This window comes from Enhydra lutris, unplaced genomic scaffold (assembly GCF_002288905.1).
Source record: "Enhydra lutris kenyoni isolate GAN:26980312 unplaced genomic scaffold, ASM228890v2 scaffoldscaffold59, whole genome shotgun sequence".
Lineage (NCBI taxonomy): Eukaryota > Metazoa > Chordata > Mammalia > Carnivora > Mustelidae > Enhydra > Enhydra lutris.
In genome coordinates this window covers 10,653,178-10,679,627 of record NW_019154143.1, presented here as the reverse complement: position 1 = coordinate 10,679,627, position 26,450 = coordinate 10,653,178, and the positions used below count along the sequence as shown (strand labels likewise).

The following is a 26,450-nucleotide window of genomic DNA, read 5'->3' as shown; positions in this document are numbered from 1 at the left end:
CTTTTGCCAGCTCTTGGGGACGGGTCTGGCCGCCCCATAGTGACTAACAACATGGCACTCTCCTCTCCTAGTACTGCCTGGCTGGGGAGGGAAGGTGGTAGTCAGGCTGTGAGGCAGGTGGGATGCCAGCACTCCTGGGTTGCTGGCTTGACCCTTAACAGGGGGAATTCCACCCCACGAGATGGTGCCCAAGGACATGCCAGGATTGGGAGCCAGGCCCTGGAGCTGTGGTGGTGACCAAACCTGACCCTGCCTTCCCAGGGCCAGCTGTGACCTCGGTGGGATGGAAAAGCCCACACGGCACACAAGCCCAGTGACAGTCTTCTCCCTTTAAGACCTTCCCCCCCTGGAGTAAGAGTTTATGATGAATGAACAAATGATTCTTGATGCTACACAAAATTTTCAGGAACAATTTGCCATATCTTGATGGATCATACTCTGTTAAGTTTCTTTTATTTTTTGTGATTTGGGTCTGTTCAGGTCAAAATGGTCACTCACGTTTTCTCAGTGTCTGCGCTATTGACACGGAGGCGAGAGAGCTCTCTGCTGTGGGTGCTGTTCACAGCCTGGGGGGTGTTTAGTAGCGTCCCTGGCCTCTGTCCACCAGCAACCCCTGCTCAGTTGTGGCAACAAAAAATGTCTCCAGATGTCACTAAATGTACCTAGGAGGGCTTGAGAGCCACCGCTTTAAAAGGCTGAACCAGTTTCTGGCTAATTTGAGGATTAGGTTTAAGTAGTTAGTTGTGGTACTTGAAATACTTCAGGCAGGGATCCTATTAGAACGCTTTCCCTTTACCTGTGTGGGCACCCTCCGGTTTGTTTACAGGGGAACGGCAGTCCCTGTTGGGCAGAAGGGCACTGCTGAGGGGCCCGCCATTCGCCAGCTGGCTTCTGTCAAACAAGTGCTGTTGGCAACTCCTGGGTTGTGTCGGAGGTACTGTTTCTGGAGTTTAGCGTTGGGTTTTGTGGGTGTCATTTGGTCAGTGTTCCTGGTAAGTTGGGGGTTAAGTTATTTGGGGGCCTCTACATTCAGCATGGGGCTCAGCCTGGTGTGGGGACTGTCCTTGGTCTGTAGTCTTATTCCCAGATACCTTGCAGCCCTCTGAGCCGCCCCATTACAAATATTGAACAAGAGCCAACTGACCTCTGTGGATGTGTGCCAGAGACAGGCAGGCAACGTGGTGAAGACACGCGTTCCAGGCACTGAAAAAGTCCTCTTTCTTGGTCATCACCTGTCAAATGGACAGAATGAAAGGAACCACTGAGGGTCTTCCCAGAGAACAGAACTTAGAAGCAAGGCAGATGGCAAATTTGCACATTTTTAGTACCACCTGAAGCCTGGGTAGGTTGCAAGGCTGGCCTCCGGGACCCACGGAAGCAATTTGTTGGTGAAGAAAGGCCATCAGTGTATTGTGAGTCCAGGTTCTACATTGGTAGGAATTCCTCACACACAGCAAACATGACCACTACCAGCGGCCGACTCTTGAGATGGCACAGGCGTCCAAGTAACAGTGCATGGGGAACAATGCGCACACAGGTAATGCGACACCGTGTTACCCGGGGTGCTCTCTGCCTGCAGAACTGTGAATCCCAGATCGAACTGCATTAAGTCTAATCTGCAGCAAAATGAACCTGCCGTCCCTCCCTCCTTCCTTCCATAGAAGGCAGGTACTTCCATTTGCTTTCAAGTTGTTTCTCTCGAATGCCCGTGAGGTCTCCAGTGAGGTCTCCAGAATGGGCATCTGGCAGTGGCCCGGTGTGATGTGTGGGAGGGGCACCCAGGAGTGTGGGAACTGCACGCCCAGCACCTCTGAGTCCTCCCTCCATCTGACCGGTCCCTTTAGCCAATCTAACCCATGCAAGATGCTCTTTCAATCACTCCAACGAACAGAGTTGTTTTGCTTTGTTCTTTGCTGTTTTTGGGGGGGGGGGTTGGTGAGAAGTGAGGGAAGAGAACTAGAAGAAGATAAGAATGAAGAAAATACACAAAGAGAAAGAAAGAGAAAGATGCCTAATCACAGAGCCGGCAGTTAGTAATTTTGGTGGAGCTAAGGGCAGATTCTTATCTGACCAGAGAGGAGTGTTGAATTTGTCACTTCTGACTTTTCTTTGTTTCTTCTTGCCTTTTTTTTGGTTTGTTTGTTTTGAAAACCTAACAGTTTGATATTTAAATTTTCAGCCCTTGTCTTTGCTCAAAGAAATAACACTCAGATAGAAAATCAGACTCTGCATCTGCTTCCCATTTGTTTTAAATTCACACGCTGAATGAACCCTGTGGTTGGAAGGTACCCTGCCCCCTGCAGCTCCATGGTTCCTGCAGGGCCTGGAGGACCTGCTTTGTCAAAGCCCTCCTGTAACAGAGTGTTTTGTGCTGCAGTGGAAAAACAGCACTGCAGAAAGCCTCTACCCATGTATAATTTAGCATGATTACCTGTGGCAGCAGGCACAGTGTGGAGGACCATGTCACATGTGCCTTGGAGTCCCCACCTAACTGCGTCTTACGACAGTCAAAGGCGAGGATAATGTCTGTCTCGGTCCCTGAATCAGGATCTCTCCATGCTGGTATCAAAATGACAGCTGAAAAGGTGTGATGGAGAATGCAAGTCTCAAGGAATGGGCCAGAGAACCTCTTGCGCAGAGGTGAGGGTAAGAGCTGGCCAAACACTCCTGTCCCCAAGCTCTCCCCATCACACTGCGGAGTAAAACACCAGGAAATCTTCGCTGGGGCCTGGTGGACCAGCTCTCCCAAACGTGAGTGGGCTGTCCCCCACACTGTATGGGAAGGAGAGGGGAAGAAGGGTAAAACAGTGTGCAGAGGTGTCCAAACAGAACTGAGAACACTCTTACAGTTTTAAAAATCTAAACATATACACTTAGGTCTTTCACTGGTCTGATCGAGAGAAAACCAGAAACAGACAATTAATTGGACAATACAGACCCTGCATGAAGAAGGGACTTTAGATGAGAAAACACTGCAGAAGGCCCTTTACGAAACTTGTTGTGACTGCATCCTCAAAAAGTACACGGCAAAGAAAAAAAAAAAAGGCAAGTTCAAGTTAAGGGGAAAGGCCCCTTGAAGGCCTGCCAGCTTGCTCCTAAGTGCTTTTCCTTATACGTTAACATCACAGTGCTGCAGCAGGACCCACTTGAGCAGGTTCAGTGTAACCTCGTCCCTGCTGGCAAGTGGTGCCCCCTCGCACCCCACTCCAGACAGGAAGGCTGGCATGACTTATCCCCCCATCCAAGGATGGTACCCAGGACTTGGAACATGTCGATAGAAAGGCAGATGCTCGGGAAAGCGACAGAGTGAGAAGTCTCTGTCTCCTTGAATTCGAGTTTACTGGCAAGAAACAATAGGCTGAAGCCAACTGGGGGCTGCACAGTGGTCCACAGGTCCAGGTGGGGCAGCTCAGAACAGTGTGTGGGGTCCCATTCCAGCCCATTGTCAAGTGGTCAAAACAAGCAGATCAGAAGGTCAAACTGGTTTAGCCTTTAAGTGTAGACCCAGTGTGAACTCTGGGGTGTCATTGCCCACAGTAACCCAGCTGATAATGGCCTATGCAGGGCTCAAAATTTTTAAATGTATTTATTACACCAATAACAGGCAAGACAATAGAAATCAAGTATCTAACTCTCCCTCCTTACAAAACCTTAATAAGAGGTTTTCTGGAGAGTGGATTTTTTTTTTTTAAATGGATGGCTGTTCTTTATTTCAAGCAGTAAGCCTGCTACTGAAAACCTGTGTGTAACTCAGCCTATGCAAACTAAAACCTTCTTAAAATGCACCAGACAACAGACGCTGTTTTAAGCTCTTAATTGCATTTGCTCATTGAGTCTTCAGAAGCCCTAGAGGTAGGAATTACTGACATCTTTTGATACCTTCATTTTGCAGGTGGAAAACTGACACAGGTTAAGGAATTTGCCCAAGGTTGCAGAGCTGTATTGGGACTGGGCACCCAGGCTTCTGAGCCCATGTTTGTAACCACAGGCTACACTGCCTCCCAATGGACTAATAGGGAGTTGGTTCCCGGGCAACATCTGTCCCTCCCAAATACAGTTCATAAAGATGCATTGTCACATATGGTCGTATGTAATGTGAACCATATTCTACACTTAAAACCTCTAATGGAAATAAATGCTTACTTCCTAATAAATCATCACACAGTTAAGACAGGGCCAAGCTCATAAAGAAACCCCTGCTGGACTCCCTTTTGATGGATGCCCATGTCCATTCTCCCTTCTACTTTTCTAGAAAAATCCCCAATAGCTTTGGGCAGCAATATATCCAGTTAAAAAATACTTACCTCCCCACAGAGGATCTATAAAAAAAAACCCCTCAGCTAACATCACACTTAGTAGTAAAGACTGAGTGCTCTCCCCTTAGGATTGGGAAGAAAAGAATGTCTGTCATCACTTCTACTCAGTGTTGTACTATAGATTCCAGCCAGGATAATAAGGCAAGAAAAAGAAATTAAAGGTGTAGAGATTGGAAAGGAGTAAGTAAAACTTTCTTCATCCAAAAAGAACTGATTTTCTATGTAAAAAGCCCTAAGGAATGTATCATAAAGCTACTAAAACTAATTAGCAAATTAAGCAGCAATGTCACAAGATGCAAGATTTAAAAAAAAAAAATCAACTAAGTTTCTATATCCTAGCAATGAACAATTTGTACTTGAAATAAAAATACCATTGCAATAGCATCAAATGTATTCAATACTCACAGATACATTTCACACGGCACATGCAATATCTGTATGCGGAGAGGAAAAAACATTGCAGAAAGAAATTGAAATGGAGCATAGAAATGAAGGGAGATCTACACATGGGCCAGAAAACTCTGCATTGCTAAGATGTCAATTCTCACAGGGATCTATGGAGTCAGAACAATGCCAAGCAAAATCCCAGCAGACTTTTGTGTGTATAGAACTGGACGAGCTGATTGTAAACCTTATATGGAAATACAGAAGACCTACAATAATCAAAAACCATTCTGAGAAAAAAACAACTTGGAGGATTCACAGTAACTGATTTCAAGACTCAGTATAAGGCTGTAGTAAATACAACAGTATGGTATTGGAATAAGAATAGAAATATAGGTGAATGGGGGAAAAAAAGAAGAGTCCAGAAAAAGAGCCATCCAGGCATGGTCAACTGATTTTCTACCAAGGTACCAAGGTAATTAGATGGGGGAAAAAAGTCTTTTTAACAGTGCCAGAACAACCAAACATCCACGTACAAAAGCAAACAAATAAATAAAATGAAGCTCAACCCTTACTTCACGCCATATTAATAAGTTAACTTAAAGTGGGTCATAAACCTAAATGTAAGACTTACATCTAAAATAAAATTCTAGAAGAAACTGTGGGAGAACATCTTAGTGACACTGGGATAGGCAAAGATTTTGTGAGATAAGACATGAAAAGGCTGAATTTCATCAAAATTAAAATTCTACTTTTAAAGACACTTAAGGAAATAAAAAGACAAGTAATGGATTAGGAGAAAGTATTTGAAAAATCATGTATGTAATAAGAGATGTCTATCCAGAATTTACAAATACAGCTTACAACTCAATAGTAAGAAAACAAAATCCACTTTAACAAATGGGCAAAAAGTTTGAACAGACACATCATCGAAGAAGATAAATGAATGGCAATAATACATGAAACAGATTTGAGAAATGCCATGATGAGACACCACAACACATCCCCCAGAATGGCTGACACCAGTAAGACTGGCAATGCCAAGTATTGGTAAGGATGCAGGGCAACTAGAACTCATTGTGGGTAGGGGTGGCAAAATGGCAAAATGGTGCAGCCACTTTAGAAGACAGTGTGGAGGTTTCTGGGGAGACCTGGGTGGCTCAGTTGCTAAGCATCTGCCTTCAGCTCAGGTCATGATCCCAGGGTCCTGGGATCGAGCCCCACATCGGGCTCAGTTGGAAGCCTGCTTCTCTCTCTTCCACTCCCCCTGCTTGTGTTCCCTCTCTTACTGTGTCTCTATCAAATAAATAAATAAAATCTTAAGAAAAAAAAAGAAGACAGTGTGGAGGTTTCTTATAAACACATAGGCACCATAGAACGCAGCCATTCCACTTCTTGATATTTACACAAGATAAATAAAAATATATGTCCATGCAAAGATTTGGATGAGAACATTCACAGAAACTTCATTCATAATAGTCCAACAGGAATCAATCCATATGTCCACCAATTGGTTAAGGGATAAACAAATTATAGTAAAGCCATATAAAGGAAGACTCCTGCACAATAAAAAGGAACAAACTATTAAAACACCCAATAATTTAGATAGATCTCAAATGCAAAAGACTATATACTATGACCTTCCATTTCTATTAAATTATAAAAAAGGCAATTCTATTTGAGAAGAAAAATCTGTGTTTTCCAGGAGTCAGAGTAGGGGGAGGGCTTTGATTACAAAGGAGCAGGAAGGAACTTTCTGGGGTGATGGAAATGTTCTCTATCTAGACTATATGCACTTTCCAAAACCCATTAATTGTACACTTAAAATTGGTCAGTCTTAATATATATTAATTACATATATAAAACAAAAGTTGATTTTTTTTAAAGATGCTCACCTCCCCAGGCTCCCTTATAGCTTTGTAAGATTTGTAGTCTCCATGGCCAAGGGAGTGGGCAGAAGTCTACTTCCGTGAAAGCTACTGTTTCCCTAACAAAACAAAATACAGCCTGAGCCAGCATGTGCTTTTTTTTTTTTCCCCTTTGTCCTCTTCCTGTTTCTTTGCTTGGAACTTTCCTATCTTGTGAGCATAGGAACAGGTAAAGTCATGTTAAGGGGTTATGTTAGGGTTGCTGTAACACATGACCACAGTCCTGGTGACGTCACACAACAGAAATGTATACTCTCACAGTTCTAGAGGTTAGAGGTCAGAATCAAGGTGTCAGCAGGGCCACACTCCTTCCAAAGCCTGCTTTGCCTCTTCAGGGGCATCCTCACAGAGCTAATGGCCAGACCAGGGAGGGCCCCTCCTCACCTGCTCAGCCCACATCTCTGCCTTCCTGTTGCTCCTCTCACCTGACATTCTGTCTTGCCTTTCAGGAGTGGGATAATGGGGGGGGGGGGGTTCTTTATATATTTTTCTGCCTTCTTACATTTTTTGTGTCTTTCCTTTCTTTCTTTTTCTCTTTCTTTCTCTTTATTTCTTTCTTTCTTGAAAGGGAGAGAAAGAGAGACAGAGAGAGAGAGAGGGTGTGAGGAGGGGCAGACAGAGAGAGAGTCTCAAGCAGTCTCTACCCAGCACGGAGCCCAGAATGGGGCTTGATCTCATGACCCTGAGATCATGACCTGAGCTAAAACCAAGAGTTGGATGCTTAACTGTCTAAGCCAGTCAGGCGCCCCTTTATGTCTTTCTTTTTTTAAAAAAACTTTGTATAGTTACCCCTCTCTCTCTTGAGTTCTTCTTTCCCTCTCTGTTTCGAGCCTTACTCAACTGCTTTTTCACCCTTTTATATTTTAATTTTTCTGCTGTTCTATATTTTTTCTATTTTTCTAGGGTTTTGTTTTTCTAGGCTTTTCTTGCCCTTCTGTTTTTCAGTCTTTCTGCTCCCTCTGTACTGTTCTGTCCTCTCTCCTGGGTTAAATTCACTGCTTCACTTTTCACTCCTCTCTTAGGCATTCACACACCAAATTCTTTTTCTCTTCAGACTTTCCTCCTGACTTAACTTGGCTTCCTCTGATTGGCTTTGGGAAAGGAACCCCTCTCCTCCCCACCACAGCTATTCTTCCTGAATTCTGTCTTCTCCAGAAGGCCCCAGCCTCTTCCTGCATCGATGGCTGGGTGTTGGTCAGTTCTGTACTAGTGTCTCACAGAAAGCAGGGTGTCTGGGTCCAACAGATGGCAGCTCACTTGTGGCTTTCTGAACTGGGAGCAGGAGATTCTCTGCACCTCGGCCCTTTGAACCTGCACTATTATTTCCAGGACAGTCAGAGCAATACATCTAGCACAATGTCCTACTATATCCTGGGAGAAAGGACACAGCAGGACACTTTTGTATCTACTGTTCCAGCTTGTTTCCTATGAGAAGGAAAAGCAAATATGCTCCAAATGCCCCAGAGAGGGCTGTGTCCTGGTTTTGGGAGCCTAAGGGGACAGGCCAGCTGCCGGGTTCATGTCTGGTCTCAGTGCCTGGGTCAGCGGCCCTCTGTCTACCACCCCCATCCCCAGACACTTGCCCACCCCAGCTGCGGACCAGGCTCTACTGCACGAGAATCTCCCCTTCTCTGAGAAGGTAGCAGGTGGCTGGACTGCAGGGGTGGGGGTGGATGAAACAGCCCTTGTTTGGGGAGATAAGCCCTTGGGGTGAAAACCTGGGATTCATATCTTTTCCTAGAGAAACACAACCTAAGAATGACGAATGGCAGGAGAGTAGGAAGGGGTCCAACTACGAAGGCTTCTTGATCACATTCTCGTGCCCCGCAGTGCTTGTCTCTGTACTAAAAAAGATATTCTGATCATGTAGGAAGTCCCAGCAAAGTCCAGTAATGATCCCTGATTGCTCACTGGAACACAGACGGATGTGGCTCCCAAGAGCACGAACTGCCAGAGGAACTCCTGTAGGACCCCGTCATTCCCAGTTCCTAACAGAGCTTGTTCAGAACGGCTGTTCTAGCAAAGACATCACCCCACTGGCCCTCATTGCTCCCACAGGGGCTTCCCCTATAGACAGCCTGCTGTTCTTCCCCAGTGGTGCTGGGTGCAGGTTCTCAATAAGCACGCATTCCAAGACGTGTGCGTGTGCGTGCGCACACACACACACACACACACACACACACACTCTCCACGGCTCCTCTCCACCTTGAACTACATCCAGTCTCAGGACATGCTCCCTCTCTTGCTTCAGATGTATTCACATGCAGTTCTCTCCACCCGCCCTCTGCCCTACCTGACTGCCTCCTCCCAGTCTGGGAAGCCTCCAGACAGCTCCCCCTCCCGCATGTGGGCTGGCCCCCACCAAGCAACACAACCCTCCGTGGAAGCCCTTCCCACACTGTGGTGTAAGCGCTGGGCTGACCAGGGCAGGACTGTGACTGCCCCGGCACCCAGTGCCGTGGTCAGGGCCAATGACTATATCAAGGAGCCCCATTGCAGAGATGGGTGGTGAGGGTAGATGTGGACGTGAGGGGAGGGACTGGAAAAGAAACTGGCTTCAGAGGGCAGAGAAACTGCAAGAGGGAATTCAGCAGAGTGGGGTCTTTGCAAAAACAGGACACGAGGCTCCTGGTCCACTTCTCCCTTCATGACAGTTATGGCGTCGGGTCGGATTTTCTGGGGTCTGCCCAGGTGTTTGCAGCCCCTTCCCTCACGTGCAATGTCCTCCAAGCTCTGGTCTTGGACCTCACAATATGAACAGATCCCAAAGATGGAGCCCATTCCTAGTGAAGCCCTATTTTTGTTACACACACACTAGTTCCAGGAGTGGGGGGGGCCACACATGTTTGATCTGACTGGTTGCTAAATCTTTCCCCTGCTAAGGCTTAACTGAAATTGTCAGAACATGAAATCAATAGGATCTTGGCAAAGGGCTCCTATAATTGAATGTATTACTTCCTAATTTCTCCTCCTTTTTCCTTTTTGTGTTAAATTAAGCGTCTGCTTCTCATTACTTAGCCTTTCAGAATAGAAAATGATTGTCGGATGATACATTCTCTTTGGTCATTTAGCATTCATTTGAACTCTATGCTCCTGAAATCAATCTTGATAATTCCCAACAACGGGATCTGTAAATAAACAAATGTTTGATAGCTTTTCCCTTCCTTAATCACTTCCCCATTTTAAAAGTTCCTTCTAACAGTTCTGGTGGATGGAGCAAGAGAAGGGGGGAATCAGAAGACCTTAAATAGATTTTACAGGCACCAAAGCATGTATTTGGAGTACGATCAGCTGGAAAAATCTTGTTTCAATAATACAATCTTCACATTTAACTGAAGACGATGTTTTGGAACCTGACTGCCCTTAGTGACTGCTTAAAGTGGACAGAAGACAGAACGATGTACATTTAATATGTGAAAGACATTAGGCCTCAAGAGCTTTGTTTCCTGAATCTCTGCAGCAGCTCAGTGGGAAGAGGCGGTCTTGGGGCTGCGAGTAAAAGGCAAGGGGTACAGCACACAGAAAGCCTACCCCATGAGGGATTTGCAGAGCACAGAACCCACTGCAGTTTGGAATTCCTTAGCACTCCGTGTTTCCTTCTCCAGGAGTAGAATCCTATCCTCCTGGTGCACGAGCTGGAGCCCTGGGACCAACCCTGACCCCATCTTTGGCTTTCTACCCCATCAGACAATCCCAAGTTTCACCAACCACCCTTCATGCTCACTGTCACCACCGCACGCCTCAGGCTAGGTCTTAACTCCTCTGGGATGATGGTTACTGTGGCCTTCTAAAGGGTCACCCTCACAGCACTGACTCCAGAATGATCTTCCTGAAACCAGTGTGCTCAGGCCATAGTCCCGTCGCCTGCAAGCAGGGGACACGAGGCTCAGGGCCTTTAGGGCCTACAGACCACCATAGTCACTCTCTTGCTAACTTCTCTAACCCAGGACCTGGGATGTGGACCAGCTTGAGGCTCAGCCTGAATATGCCAGTTGCTCACTCACATCCCATGCCTTGCCTGGAAGGTCTTGCCCACCTCTCCCTGGGGATAGACACTAGATTCCATGGGCCACCCTTACCCACAGAATGGGGCAGCCCTCCCTCTGCTCCAGACCCCTCTCTATGCACTTCCCCTTGACCCACGTTCCTGCCATTTCCCGTCCCAAGCTGAGACCCCGTGGCATGAGACAGCCATCATGCCTTGGTCATCTCTACAGTTCCAGACTCGCACAATGACTGGTGTACTAGGGCACTGGGGAGAAATATCTTTTAAACAAGGAACTATTCAGTAAAAATAAACATCTTTATAGGTCTTCTCTCTCTCTCTTTTTCCCCCTAATTGTTTCTGTAAATATATATCTGAAGTTCCAATGAAACATTTTTATTTCACTGTCAGGAAGAGGCTTTTCATTTCTGGCTAACCTTTCAAGAATACTAAACAGCACACTTTGCAGAATGTCGAGACCACCTCTGTGTGAGCTTCTGTGGTCCGGGAGGGAGAGGGATTTGAGGCACTGGTGAGAAAGAGGGGAATTAACACTGGCAATTAAAAACAACAACAACAAAACAGCCTATTCCAACAGCCTGAGGTGCTGGCAAACAGGGAAGGAAGGGGAACAGACCACCAAGAGCTGCCACATGAGATTATAGGTCAATGCCTGACTGTCCATTCCCACCACCAAGCCACTAAGCTAGCAGGTGGATGGGCTGGACTTAGCGTTGCCTCAGTGGAGAGGCCGGACTAGGAGATGTTAAGTCCTTTATAGGACATATCTGACTCCTTCCATTACATTATTAGAATACCACGGGAAATGGTGTCCTCATGTCATTCCTCCCCTGTGTGCTCCAAACCTAGTGCCTCAGCCTGATGGAGGCCCCTGTGGTCTGATAACTTTACTATTTCCCCTTTCTGGCAATCAGGTTTTTGGCTGTATCACGAAGCATTGGGCTTTAGACTACCATTCATAATAGTAGCAACTTAAAGAATGTCCTTGATCCCAGATGACCATGGCGATCTCCTACTGGCCATGTGGAAAGGCAGAATGAAACAGAATAATAGGTTCATTCTTGTTGACCACAATACTACAGTCTCCAGCAGCACTGAACCTCTGGATAAGCCTACCCCCTACTCACAGAGAACCTCAAGAAACTGTTGATCAAGGCAAAGCTAACATTATACTCAACTTAGTGAAAGGTTGAAAGCTTTTCTTCTAAGGTCAGGAACAAGGCAAGGTACCAACTCTTACCACTCCTATTGAGCAAACACTAGCAGTCCTAGCCAGAAAAATAAGGCAAGAAAAAGAAGTGAAAGGGATCTAAGCTAGAAAAGAAGAAGCAAAAGTATCCCTATTTGCAGATGATTTGATCCTATATATAGAAAATCCCAAAGACTCCACCAAAAAGCCATTAGAATAAACGAATTCAGTAAAGCTGTGGGTTACGCAATCAAACTGATATAGAAATCAGTCATGTCTCTATGCACAAAAAACAAAATATCTGAAAAATTAACACACATAATCCCATTTACGGTAGCATCAAAAAACAGTAAAATACTTAGGAATGAATTTAACCAAGGAAGTGAAGGATCTATACATCTAAGACTAAAAGACACTGATGAAAGAAATTGAAGACACAAATAGGTGGAAAAAGGATATTTCATGTGTCCATGGAACAGAAGAACTAATATTGTTTACATGTCCATATGACCTAGAGCCATCTAGATACAATGCAATGCCTATCAAAATTCTAATGGTATTGGGATCAGAAAATAGAAAAAACAATCCTAAAATTCATATGAAACCACAAAGACCCTGAATAGTCAAAGCAATCCTGAGAAAGAATGAAGATATCGCACTTCCTGATTTCAAACAAAACCACAGTCATCAAAACAACACGGTACTGGCATAAAGAAGGACGCGTAGACCAATGGAACAGAATTAAGAGACCAGAAAACACTGCCCCTCCCCAATACCATATACAGTCATGTAGAGCCAAAAATACTCTGTGGGGAAAGGATAATCTTTTCAATAACTGGTATTGGGAAAACTGGATAACCACAGGAAGAAGAATGAATTTGGACACTTCTCTTACACCACTCCCCAAATTAACTCAAAATGGAATCAAGACTCAAATATAAGACCTGAAAACATAGAATACTTAGAAGAAAACATAAGGAAAAATCTCTTTGGTCTTGGTAATTGTTTTTTGGATATGATATCAAAACACAGGCAACAAAAACAAAAACAGACAAGTGGAACTACATTAAATTAAAAAGCTTCTGCACAAACAACAACAATAACAAAATGAACTGACAATCTATGGAATGGGAGAAAATATTTGCAAACCATCTATGTGATGAGGTGTTAATATCCAAAATATATAAGGAACCCATACAACTTATTAGTAAAAAAAAAAAAAAATCTGCCTGTTTAAGAAATAGGCAGAGGACCTCAATAGACATTTTCCCAAAGACAGACCGACCAATGGGCAACAGACGAAAAAATGTTCAATGTTATTAAGCACCAGGGAAATGCAAATCAAAACAACAATGAGATATTGCCTCACATCTGTCAGAATGGCTAGTGTCAGAAAGACAAGAGATAGTAAGTGTTGGCAAGAAAAGGGAATCACTGTGCACTGTTGGTGGGAATGCAAATTGGTGCAGCCACTATGGAAAACAGTATGGAGGGTCTTCAAGAAATTAAAAATGGAACTACCACATCATCCAGCAATCCCACTTCTGGGATGCATCTGAAAGTAATGAAATCAGTATCTGGACTCCTATGTTCATTGCAGTATTATTCACATAAGCCAAGACATGGAAGCAACCTATATGTGTGTCTCTGGAGGAATGAATAAAGATGTGCATATAGAAACAACGGAAAATTATTCAGCGGTGAAAAAGAAGGAAACCCGGCCATTTGCAACATGGATGGATCCTGTGGGCTAAGTAAAATAAGTCAGAGAAAGAAAGACACATACTATATGAACTTATTTTTATGTGGAATATAAAAAAGCTGAAGTCACAGAAACAGAGTAGATGGTGGCTGCCAGGGGTTGGGGTGGAAGAAATGGGTGAAGATGGTCACAGGGTGCCAACTCTCAGGTATAAGATGAGTAAGTTCTGGAGATCCAATGCACAGCATAGAGGCAACAGTTAACAATACTGCATTACATGTTTAAAAGCTGCTAACTAAAGGACTGGACCTTAAATGTCTCATATCCCCCCCCCACCCCTTGCAAAAATCTACTCATGTAAGGCAGTATGTGTGTTAATTAACACTATTATAGTAATCATTTCACAATATATATGTGTATCAAATCATCACATTGTGGACCTTAAATTTACATGTTCACAAAGCTAGAAAAAACCACTCTAGACAAAATTGTAAAAGAAACTGCTGTTCAGTATTCAACCACTTACACCTAAGTCAAATTCACTAGTAATCAGTGTGCTATCAACTACAAAAATGTCATTTCTGTGCTATGCTTTTTTTTTTTTTGAAGTGAACATAACCTCAAGATTTTATTGTCTTCGTAATATAACAAAATATGAAGCTTAGAACTGGATCACTTGCTCTTTCTTTTCTTATCTCCTCCCAGTTCAAAATGTTTGCATCTCTTAATAGCCAGCATTCTCTGAGATCTGCAATTGGGCTTAACACATTCAAGCCTCAGCACAATCTTTGTAGTTTTAGCCTTTTTCCAGAAAATGGGCTTCATCTGCTCACCACAGCCACTCTGCTTCCTGTCATAACGCCACTTTCCCTGGGAATAAAGAGAATCCTTTCCTTTCTTGTACTGTGTCACTTTGTGGGGCTGGTGCTTGCCACACTTCTTGCAGAAAGTCCAGAGGGTTTTAGGAACGTCCACCACGTTTGCAAGAGCGTTGTTGGCACAGAAAGCTGTGCTGTACTCTTCAAAAATGAGCCCAGAGTTTGGCACATGTCCCCATAGATTTGACTTTCTCTGAACTTAAGTTCTGTCTTGTCCCTTTGTCCTGTCTGGGTGACTTGCCCGCAGGTCCGTGACTGGGCTTTCCACCTTAGCCAGGGCCCTGCTTCCCGTGGTCCAGACTCCCAGACCTCAAGATCCCTGGATAGAAGGTTCAGAACCTCTAAGGCGTATCCACCTGCCTCCAGAACCAGCTCTCAACAGCTCACCTTTTGTCAGATGCCTTTGATCCTGGCCACTGGCCTAGATCAAAACCCATCATCTGTCACCACGCTTTCCAGATTCCATGCTGCTAGCTAGCCGGGCACCTACCCCTGTGTTTTGGTATGGCATTGAAAGGTGTCTAGCATAAAACTGACACGTAGTGATTGTTGTCATTAGCTGTTTCTTCTTTCCCTCAATTAGAATACCAAGATTCAGCAGCTGAGGCCTCCTGTTAGAAGCTGCTAAGTTTCCAGCTTCATATGAACAGATGATGAAATGCACGTACCAGGAACAGCCCATCTCAATGCCAGAAGGCACTGTTTAAATCCTATCTTTAAATGTTTTAACTGAGGTATAAAATGCATACAGCCAGATGTATCACATGCATAGATCATAAGTTTACATCTTGATGATTTCTTTTTCTTTTTTTTTTTTTTAAAGATTTTATTTATTTGACAGAGAGAGAGATCACGAGTAGGCAGAGAGGCAGGCAGAGAGAGAGGAAGGGAAGCAGGCTCCCTGCTGAGCAGAGAGCTCAATGTGGGGCTCAATCCCAGGACCCTGATATCATGACCTGAGTTGAAGGCAGAGGCTTAACCCACTGAGCCACCCAGGCGCCCCATGTCTTGACGATTTCCAGCAGTGTGTATACACCTCTGTAACCACCTGGACAAAGAAACAGAAATTTCCCGCTTTCTACTCCCTCCCAGTCAACACCATACCCTTCAGGTCTGTGATCCCCATAACACCGTCAACTACCTTTGCCCTTATTAAATGAATGTCATATGCATAAATCATATTATTAACTCTTTCATGGCAGGATTCTTTAACTGAACATAACATCTATAAATTCACTTGTTGTTGCATGTTAATGATGGTTTATCTCTTTTATTTTGCTGAGTAGAATTCCACTGTATGAATATACCATAACTGGTTTATCCATTTCTCATGTTGATGAACAGCTGGGTTGTTTCCAGTTTGGGGCTGTTATTGATAAAACTGCTGTAAACATTGTTGTACAAATCTTCTTGTGAGCTGTCCTTCATCTCTTTTGGGTAAATACCTAGGGACGGAATTGCTGGTCTTGGGCTAGGCGTGCATTTAACCTTATAAGGAAATGCCAAGCTTTCTGTCAATGCCCTTTTATGCTACAACAGCAATGCACTTTCTCGTCGCTCCACACTGTCATCAGGATCGAGTGTCATCCGTTGGCTCTAGTTCAGCCCATTTCAGTGGGTGGCGTGGTATTTCACTGTGGTTTTAATTTCTATTTCCCTGATGACTAATATGGTTGAGCAAGGTTTCATGGGCTCATTACCATTCTTTCATCTTCTTTTCTGAAGTGTCTTTTCAAGTCTTCTGTGTACATTTTTTTTCGGATTGTGTCTTTACATTATTGAGTTGTAGTTCTTTATGCATTCTGAATAAAAGTTGTTTTTTTTGTCTTAAAGATTTATTCATGAGAGAGAGAGAGAAAGTGAAATCACAAGCAGGAGGAGAGGCGGAAGGAGAAGTAGACTTGCCCCTGAGCTGGGAGCCCGATGTGGTGCTGGATCCCAGGACCTGGTTATCATGACCTGAGCTGAAAGCAGATGCTTAACCGACTGAGCCACCCACGCACCCCTAGGTTAAAAAAGTCTTTTGTCAGATACATGTATCGCAAATAATTTCTCCAAGGTTATGAAGGTTTGCTTTCTTGTTTTCTTACAAATTTTTAATTTTGAAAAAAAAAAATCCAGTCAATTCATATTTAATTAATGGTCAGTGCTTCTTACCTCCTTTCTAAGAATTCTTGGTTTACTCTAATTCCACAGAAATATCCTCCTATGTTTTTTCCCTTTGCAAGTTTTATAGTTTGCACTTCCACTTAGAGTCTATTACCAATCTCAAATTAATTTTTGTGCATTATACAGGGAGTAAGTCAAGGCTCATTTTCCCCCCCACTCAGATATCTAGTTTCCACTCAGATATATAGTTTCCTGTACAATTTGTTGAAAAGATTACATTTTCATTACTTAATTTCCTTTGTACCCTTGTAAAAAATCAAATTAACATGTATGTGTGGGTCAGTTTCTGGACTCTCCAGTGTTCCATCGATCTGTTTATTTGTCCTGACACCAATCCCATACTGTCTGGATTACTGGAGAATTAGCAGAAACTTTGAAATCAGGTCATGCCAGGCCTCCATATTTCTTCAACTTTCTCATAGTCGTTTTGGCTATTTTAGGCCATTTGTATTTCTGTATGAATTGTCACATCAGCTTGTGAGTTTCTACAAAAGTTCCTGCTGAGACATTTGAGGTGGTGTTGAATCTATAGACCAATTTCAGGAGAACATACATCATAGCAATATTGAGTTTTTCCATGTACACACATATACTTTTGCATTTAGGCTTTAATTACCTTCTGCGATGTTTCTAGTTTTCAAGATACAGATCTTGCATTGCTTGAATTTTTCTTGTAAAATGTATTCATAAGAATTCATTTTTTTAATGATATTGTATATTTCATTTTTACATTTTGTTTTCCAATTTTTATTGATGGCATATAAGAAAGATTTATTTTGCATATTGAGTTATATCCTATAACCTCGTATCGATTTATTAGTTCTGCTAGGATTTGGGGTTTTTCTCTCCTTTTTTGTAAGTTCTTTCATATTTTCTATGTAAACAATCATTTCATCTGCAAATTAAGATAGACTTATTTCTTCCTTTATAATCTTTATGTCATTTATTTCTTTTCCCTGCCTGAGAATATCCTGAGTGTAATGTCAAACAGAAGTGATAAAAGTGAACATTCTTACCTTGTTCTCTATCTTATGAAGGAAAATGTGCAATATTTCTCCATTAGCTATGATGTCAACTATAGGTTTACTACAAATATGTTCTTTCAAAAGAAGAAGCCACTTTCTATCCCTAATTTGCTAAGACTTTTTAGCATGAACTCATGTTGGATATTACCAAAATTCTTTTCTGCACTATATAATCATGCAATATTTCTCCTTCATTTTGTCAATATTATAATCGTCATTGACAAACATATTTAAATGTTAAATCAACCCTGCATTCCTGGAATAAATACCACTTAGTGATGTATTTTCCTTTTTTACATATTGCTGGATTTAATCATTAACATTTTATTATACATATCTACCTATATTCATGAAGAATATTGATTTAGTTTTTTGTAATGTACTCATTATTCCTGGTATCATCAGTCATTGTTTTTGAAAGAGTTCTGTGTAAGACTGGTATTTTTTTTAAATCTTTAAATTCTGATAGGATTCAACAGAAGAACCATCTGGACCTAGAGTTCTCTTTGTGGAATATTTCCATTACAAATTAAATTCATTTAATAGATATTTTTAGATCTTCCATTTTTTGCTTGCTTTTGAAAGTTGTATTTTTCCAGGAATTTGTTCTAAGTTCTTGAATTTATTTGCATAAAATTGTTCATGATATTCCCTTTTTTGTATTTTTAACCTCTGTCTTATATTTTGCAATGTCTCTTCTTTCATTCTTAATATTGTTAGTGTTTAATCTCTTTTTCTCTTGACCAATCCTGCTATGGATTAATCAATTTTATCAATCATTTTAAAGAAGACACTTTCAGATTTTTTTTTTTTTAAGATTTTATTTATTTATTCAACAGACAGAGAACACAAGTAGGCAGAGAGGCAGGCAGAGAGAGGGGGAAGCAGGCTCCCTGCTGAGCAGAGAGCCCAATGCAGGGCTTGATCCCAGGACCCTGGATCATGACCTGAGTGGAAGGCAGAAGCTTAACCCACTGACCCACCCAGAACCCCCCACTTTCAGATTTCTTGATTTTCTATATAGTTTGTTTTCTACTATGTTAATGTCTTCTTAATCTTTGTTATCACCTTTATTCTACTTGTTTTGTTCTTTTTCTAACTTCTTAAGGTAGAAACTTACTTCATTTACTTAAGTTCTTTTTTACTTTCTAAGATAAGCAATTCAAGGTATAAATGTCCCTGTAAGGAAATTTCACTACACCCTACAAAATTTGATATGTTGTGTTTTCATTACCATTTGGCTTGAAATATTTTCCAATTACCATAATAATTCTTTGATTCACAGATTTCTTTGATTCACAGATTATTTAGAAATGTGTTCCTTAATGTTCATATATTTGGGAGATTTTCCAGATATCTTTTTGTTATTGATCTCTAATTTAATGCCATTGTTGATAGAAAAAACACTCTGTATTATTTTCAATCTTTTAAAAAATTTATTGACTGAGGGGTGCCAGGGTGACTCAGGTCATGATCTCAGGGTCATGGGATTGGGAGGCACTGGGCTCCTCACTCAGCAAGGAGTCTGCTTCCCTTTCTCCTCTGCCTCTCTCCCCCCTTCATGCACTCCCTCTCTCTCTCTCCCCCTTCCCCCAAATACATAAATAAATATCTTTAAGAAATTATTGACTGAGGGGCGCCTGGGTGGCTCAGTGGGTTAAAGCCTCTGCCTTCGGCTCGGGTCATGATCCCAGGGTCCTGGGATCGAGCCCCACGTTGGGCTCTCTGCTTGGCAGGGAGCCTGCTTCCCTTCCTCTCTCTCTGCCTGCCTCTCTGCCTACTTGTGATCTCTGTCTGTCAAATAAATAAATAAAATCTTTAAAAAAAAAAAAGAAATTATTGACTGATATTATTGAGAGCTGTCTTATGGATAGCACTCTAGTCTCTGGGTCTAGTTTTCAATAAATGTCTATAAATGCTAAATAGGTCAGATTGGATGACAGTGTTGTTCATATTTTTGTAGCCATACTGAATTTCTGTCTACTTGTTTCATCAATTATGAGATTTCCCTACTCCTCCTTTTAGTTCTGTCAATTTCTGCTTCAAATATTTTAATGGTGTATATCTATTTCCAGTTATTCTCTCTCTCTCTCTTTTTTAGAGAGAGAGAAATCAACAGCCGGGTGGTGGGGCATGGGGAGAGGAAGAGGGAGAGGCAGAGAGACAATCTTAAGCATGCTCCACACCCAGTAGGGAGCCCAATGTAGGGCTAAGCCTCATAACCCTGAGGATCACGACCTGAGCTAAAACCAAGAATCGGACACATAACCAACTGAGCCACCCAAGTGCCCCTGTTCTCTCTTCTTGACGAAGTGACCTTTAAATCACCATGAAATAACCTTCTTTATCCTTAATAATAGTCTTTGTCTTAAAGTTTGTTTTATCTGATATTAATATAGGCTCTCTTATGTTCTAGCTGCTTGCTATATCTTTTTCTTATCTGTCTTTACCTTTAAAGCATATAAATGGAACTTATTTATTTCTAAGCCTCTGTGACAATGTTTGCCTTTTAATTGGAATGTTCAGTCCATTTACACGTAATTAGACAGTGTTGGGCATAAGTCTACTTGCAGACTATCTCCTTAGGTCTTTAATTTTTGTTCTTCTTTCCATGACTTCTTCTGGATTAACTAAAGAGTTTTGTTTTTGCCTCAGTCTAGCTTCTCTATTAGAATATATATTCTTTACTTATAATAGTCTACCTTTAACTAATAACACTTCATGTATAAGAACATTATAATAATATAATTCCATGTTTACTACTTCTCATATTTTGTGTTATTCTTGCCATATGACAATATATGGCATATACTTTTATGTACTTTTAAAACACTAAATAATCATAATTAGTTTTGCTTTAAACAGCTAGTTGAATTATAAAAAGTTTAAGATACAAAGGAAAAGTGTCACTAATATTTACCTATACTTTTGTTTAAAAAAGATTTGTTTGAGAGAGATAGAGCATGGCCCGGAGGAGGGGCAGAGGGAGAGGAAGAGAGAGAATTTCAAGCAGGCTCCATGCTGAGTGTGGAGCTTGACATGAGGCTCCATCTCATGACCTGGAGATCATGGCCAGAGCCAAAATCAAGAGTCAGATGCTTAACGGACTGAGCCACCCAGGCACCCCTATTTTGTTCACTCTTTATTACATTCATTATGTTTTCAAAAACCCTTTTCTTCTAATTTCAACATCTAGGTCATTTTATGTCTTTTTCTATTGACTGGCTTTTCTCTTGATTATGCATTATATGTTCCTATTTCTTCACATGTCGGACAACATTTTATTGTATATTGGACACTTTAAAGAATACTCATTCTGGATCCTATTATCTTCATCTAAAGAGTGTTGAATTTTTTTCCCAGTTAACTCACAAGCAGATAAACTTGAATTTGTAGAGGGTGTTTCATACTTTGTTAGGAAGAATCTTTCTGGTTTTGCCTTTTCTTTGTTTTAATTTTACCTTTGGTCCTTGGATAAATTCTTTTTCCTGGGACATAGTTTTATACATAAGGGATGGCCCTGCTGGGGCTTCAGTGGAAAGCCATTGACTTGACTTTACCCATGTAACTTGGCAGGATTCAAACTACAAATTCTGCTTCCCATGTAGCAGGCAACATTTGAATTTTCTGTTCAGCTCTTTAAGCCTTCCAAATTAAAAATCCCTGGACCTCTCTGGCATCTTGTCCATCCATGCATATTTCATATGTGAGTTAATGATTTGAGTAATGTCATACACATATTGTGAAATTGCCCTTTCTGTTATTCCTTTTTTTTCCCCCTTCAACTTCCAGTCTTTTTGATAGTCCCAAATCCCATCTGCTGGATTCCTAATGACATTAAGATTGAGGTTTCCATGTGATCAGTTTCCTTTTAACCTAAATGCAGGGAATGGCTTTCTGTCAGTTAAAATCCAAAAACAAAAACAGCAAATATTATTACATTTAACTACATAAGAGTTAATTTTTTTTTTTTTTTTTTTTTTTGCATAGCAAAAATCACTATAAGCAAAGTCAAAAGAACAGGTGACAAACTGGGAAAAAAACTGCAATATGACAAAGAGCTAAGAGCCTTAATATAGAAAGCATTCTTAAAAATGGAAGGACAAAATACCAAAAGCCCTATGGGTAAATGGAAAATGATATGAATAGACAATACATGATAAATATGTTAAACTGGCCCCACACTCATGAAAAACTGTTCAAACTCACTCACAGTTGGAGAAAAGCGAGACCAACACAGAGAAACCATTTCTCATCTATCAAATTGGGAAAAAAAAGGTCTAAGAGTATGTTCTGTTGATGAGGTTGTGAATAAACAAACAATGGTGGTGGGGGCAGGGTGAGGATGTAAACTGGTACAAGAATCAGAATTTGACAATACCTAACCACACTACATATTCACTTACCTTGGACCCAGCAGTCAAATTTGAAGAAATCAGCCCTGAAGATACACATTAAGCAATACTAAAATTTATATGCGTAAGGTTATTCACGTAGCATTATTTCTGGTTGCAAATTATTGAGAGGAAGATAATTGTCCATGTATTAGAAAGAGGTTAATTAAGTAGGCTATGGCACATCCACAGTGTATTATTCTGCTGCTACTTAAAAAAATGTTATATGCAACTAATGAATCGTTGAACACTACACAACATAAACTTACAATGTATTGTATGTTAGCTAACTGAACACTAAAATTAAAATTAAACATTAAAACATTAACATTAAAATTAAAAAATTAAAATGAGATAGATCTCTATGAAGTAATATAGAGTAATTCCCAAAACATACTACTGTTAAGTGGGGAAAAAAAGGACAGAGGAGTATATGTGGCATGCTATCCTTCATGTAACAGAGAAAGCAATTACAATTACACGTGTTACTGCTTATTTGGGTGAGAGAAATAAAGGAAAGAGAAGCCAAAAACTAAATTTAAGTAAAGGACACCTACAGGTATTTAGAGGGAAAAAAGGGGAAGAAATAGAAATAGGGATGAGTATACATTTCTAAAAGCTTTAAGTCCAAGAAACTTAGTAGTGTTTTACATAGCCAAACCATGAATAGGCAAAAATCAACCAGTATGTAGTGAGATCCCAAAGCAGAAACAATTAGGAACAAAAGAACTTATGTTACAAATAAATAACAGAATCTCACTAAAGGGTGTGGAAAAGGAACCAAAATAAAAGTAACTTTAGAAATACTACTTTGATTAAATATTACAAGCTAAAAGAATAATATTCTAGTTAGTAAATGTCTTTTTCACATAGGTATGGGTTAGCAATTCTGAAACTACTTACTGTGTACCCCAGGGAAGATCAAATAAGTAAACATATAATAAACAATGAAAGCCAGGTTTCTCACTTTCTCAGAGAAAGAAGTTACAAATAGGAAAGAGGGAAGGCTAGAATGAACCTTGTGGTTTTGGACTGGAATCAGAGCTACCAGTATAAACTGGTAGTTTCTAATATACACACATACAGGTCTGCATGAGAATGTGGGAGTTAGTAAACATACACTTATTTCCTAGCTTAGAACAGCTAGAAGTGGTGACACCCCAGCAATAATTAGTACACCCAGCAACCTGATATTGGCTTTTAAATGCCATTTTCCAATAAAAGGAAGCAGGGATTCTTGGGGAAATTATTGTAGGTCTGGCAGGAAAATACAAGATATGATACATTTTGTGGTATCAGAAAATAAGGAAGTGCTTACCAAAAAAAAAAAAAAAAAAAAAAAAGAATAGAGACCTATCAAAGGGACACAGAAGGTAACCTGAAGGAGTTCTCAATGGCCAAAACTGGAATAGTCTGAGCAAGAAAATAAATAACGATAGTATTGGATTGTAGCCCAAACATAGAATAAATATCTGTGAGTCCACACTGATATAATAATTAATTGAATAAATAAGTAGTTGCAGGAGAAGAGATAGCTCTTGGTTCTAATTAACTAATGTAATTGAGATGAGGGTAAGAGAAAATCCCCACTAGGCAAACACCATAGTATTAATTGTTTCCAGAAAGATTCATAAATGGATACTAAAAATAGTGGGTAAAAGTTTGAGGAAAAATAGGATATTTGAGTAATCAAATATCAGTCTAATCTTTGGTATTGGTAACTGTGTTACCTTGAAGAAAGCACTAACCTTCTTCATCCTCAGGCTGCCTATCTGTAAGTGAGTGAGTGACTAGTTCACCCTGAGGGACAAATAAATAACACAATCTCACTAAAGGGTGTGGAAAAGGAACCAAAATAAAAGTAACTTTAGAAATACTACTTTGATTAAGTATTACAAGCCAGAAGAAGAATATTCTAGTTAGTAAATGTCTTTTTCACAGAGGTATGGGTTAGCAATTCTGAAACTACTTACTGTGTACCCCAGGGAAGATCAAATAAGTAAACATATAATAAACAATGAAAGCCAGGTTTCTCACTTTCTCAGAGAAAGAAGTTACAAATAGGAAAGAAGGAAGGCTAGCTCTCACACCCCAAAGGAAATGACTGTGCCCTCCATGTAGTAATCAGGAATACTATTTCCTTTTCCTTTCCTTCCTCTTCACTTCCCTTCTTCTTTCCTTTTCATTCCCTCCCTATAATAGGTTTCCACAGGAAGAGAATTTAGCATTATCTCTATAAGAGAAAGGTAAAGAAAGTCAGAAGTGAGGGGAAAAGAGAAAATGCAACTGGGTTGCTATAGGGTAGAGAAGAAAGTATGAGAGGAAAACACCACAGAACAGAAACATTTCCTATGAGTAGCAACAGCAAAGAAGAAAGTGCTGAGCTAAGGACTTGGAGCACTGTACCCCCGCGAAGCAGGCACAATCAGCCTCAGATCTTGTTGCCTGTCCATTCTGGGGTTTCTCCAGACCAACATCCGCCACTTCCTCAGTCACCGTGTATAGCTTACTGTGAAGTGGCAATCAGTTACGCTTTCCTTTTCTGTGGAGTTGCAGGACTTTAAGCCTTATCTTAGTGGATATGTTCCCAAAATTGGAATGGGAAATGGGAGCATGTTCCTCACAAAAGGAATTTCAAGTACCAGTCAACAGAGAGGGAGCCACTGTTTTGCAAAGGTGACCTTTGCATAGGCAGCACCCATATTCCGAAGATACAAAGGCCCCTCCATCAGATTGTCCTGGTCTTTTGATCATTTTCCCAATCCAACTTGACCATAGGAGTAAGAAGATGCATTAATATCGATGCAAAGAAGGAACTCAGGAAATCTGGTTTCTAATCCTGTTTCCTATCTTTGATGATCTGCCTCTGGAACAAAGCTCTTGGCATTTCTGTGCCATGAGATCTTTAGTAAAACATCTGCTATTCAGGCCACTGTTTTGGCTTTAAAAAATGTAACAAACACAACCCAGCTGCTCTTACCCTCTGTTCCTGTCTCCACCCTCAAACTCTCAGAGAAGTACAAGCAAAGCAGCACAGTTTTTCCTGTCTCTGGGTTTGTTGACAAAGGCATTTCCAAGACCCTCTCTGGATCTACCAGCTACCCAATGAACTCTTGTAGTTCCCAAATGATGGCGATTATGGCAGCCCTATCTCCAGCATGTGCCATGTGTACCATTCAATGACCAACTCAGCTCTCATTTTTCACCGATAAGAACTCAGAGAAGATTTCAAAACCCCACCTGGTGACCTGAGCAAAGATGTTATCAGTTTAAAATTATAACAAACAAAACAGCTGGCATCATCTGTTAGAAAGATAGTCTTTACAGAAGTACTCTGGCTTTATTATGTTTTAATGATCTAAAGAGCTTTAAAGCTACACACACACACACACACACACACACACACACACACACACACAGAGTCATTTGACACATTGACCACAACAATAAAAAGTGCAGATAGCTTTCCAGACAGAAAGTTTTAGAAAGTCACAACTCTGATAACCTTATTTCCAGCCTTCACCAATTCTTCTCCACCCAAATCTCAAATTCTGAATAAGGAAAAATAACTTAGGGTAGTTGTTTCCAAATGAGTTTACTGCCCCTAGATTTTGAGGATGATTAATAATGTTCTTTTGCAAACCACTTCCCTTTTCCTTTCGACTCAGCCTTGCAGTGTGGTGTAGAGCACCATGAATCAGATTTTTAAAATTACTGTTCCCCAGGTGATTCTCATATACCCCTAAGAGGGGAAATACTAGTGTGGTAGAAGTAGGTTATGAGTGCTAAGAGATAGAACGTGAATCGGCCCTCAGTTAACTAGGACTATCATTACATCTGGATTCTCATCCTTTTACCTGCCCAATATTTGTTATGCACACTTGGAAACAAACAATCATTTGTTAAATATATTGATTACCAAGGGTTTATATTTCCCATAGACTTTTCTCCATACAATGACAGAAGTCCTTAATAGAATATTCTCAAAACCAAGCCATTGTTTATTGGTTTATTTTTTCTCCCTACTAATGGGAAGATGATGCAGAGATCTTAATGAGCAAGATTTGCAGCATGATTTTGGAAAATTAGAGAAGTGGGGCTTCGAGGGAAACTATGGGGCTGGTCTCCCTCCATGGCCACCAGCACACTGGAGGATAGTTCCTGGCCCCATTTTCAGTTTAATTCTGGGTACATGGAATAGGGAAAAGCATTATCAGACAATAGTACAGGCTTACTCTTTCATGAGGACTAGTGGCCTTGACCCTCCAGCTCTGAATGTGAACTACTAGTCCCATAACATTTGTGCTCCAGGGTAAGAGGTAGATGGGCTATCTAATGTGAGGAGAAGGGTTGGCCAAGTAACTCTAAAATAAAATCTGCGGTTGAAGAAAATTAAAGAGCATTACCGAAAAATTAAGAAGAAAAACAGATTTCTGAAGCCCACTCATGTTTTTACTCC

The 26,450-nt window shown here is 41.1% G+C and overlaps 1 protein-coding gene across 1 annotated transcript in view; it reads right to left on the bottom strand.

Moving 5' to 3' along the window:
- LOC111158452 (acyl-CoA oxidase like) overlaps window positions 1-26,450 on the bottom strand; it is a 328,739-nt gene that overhangs the window by 68,952 nt on the left and 233,337 nt on the right. Inside the window, exon 16 of the mRNA XM_022520472.1 lies at window positions 1,145-1,232. Within this exon, the coding sequence (XP_022376180.1) occupies window positions 1,145-1,232 (88 nt within the window). The remainder of the gene's footprint in view (window positions 1-1,144; window positions 1,233-26,450) is intronic.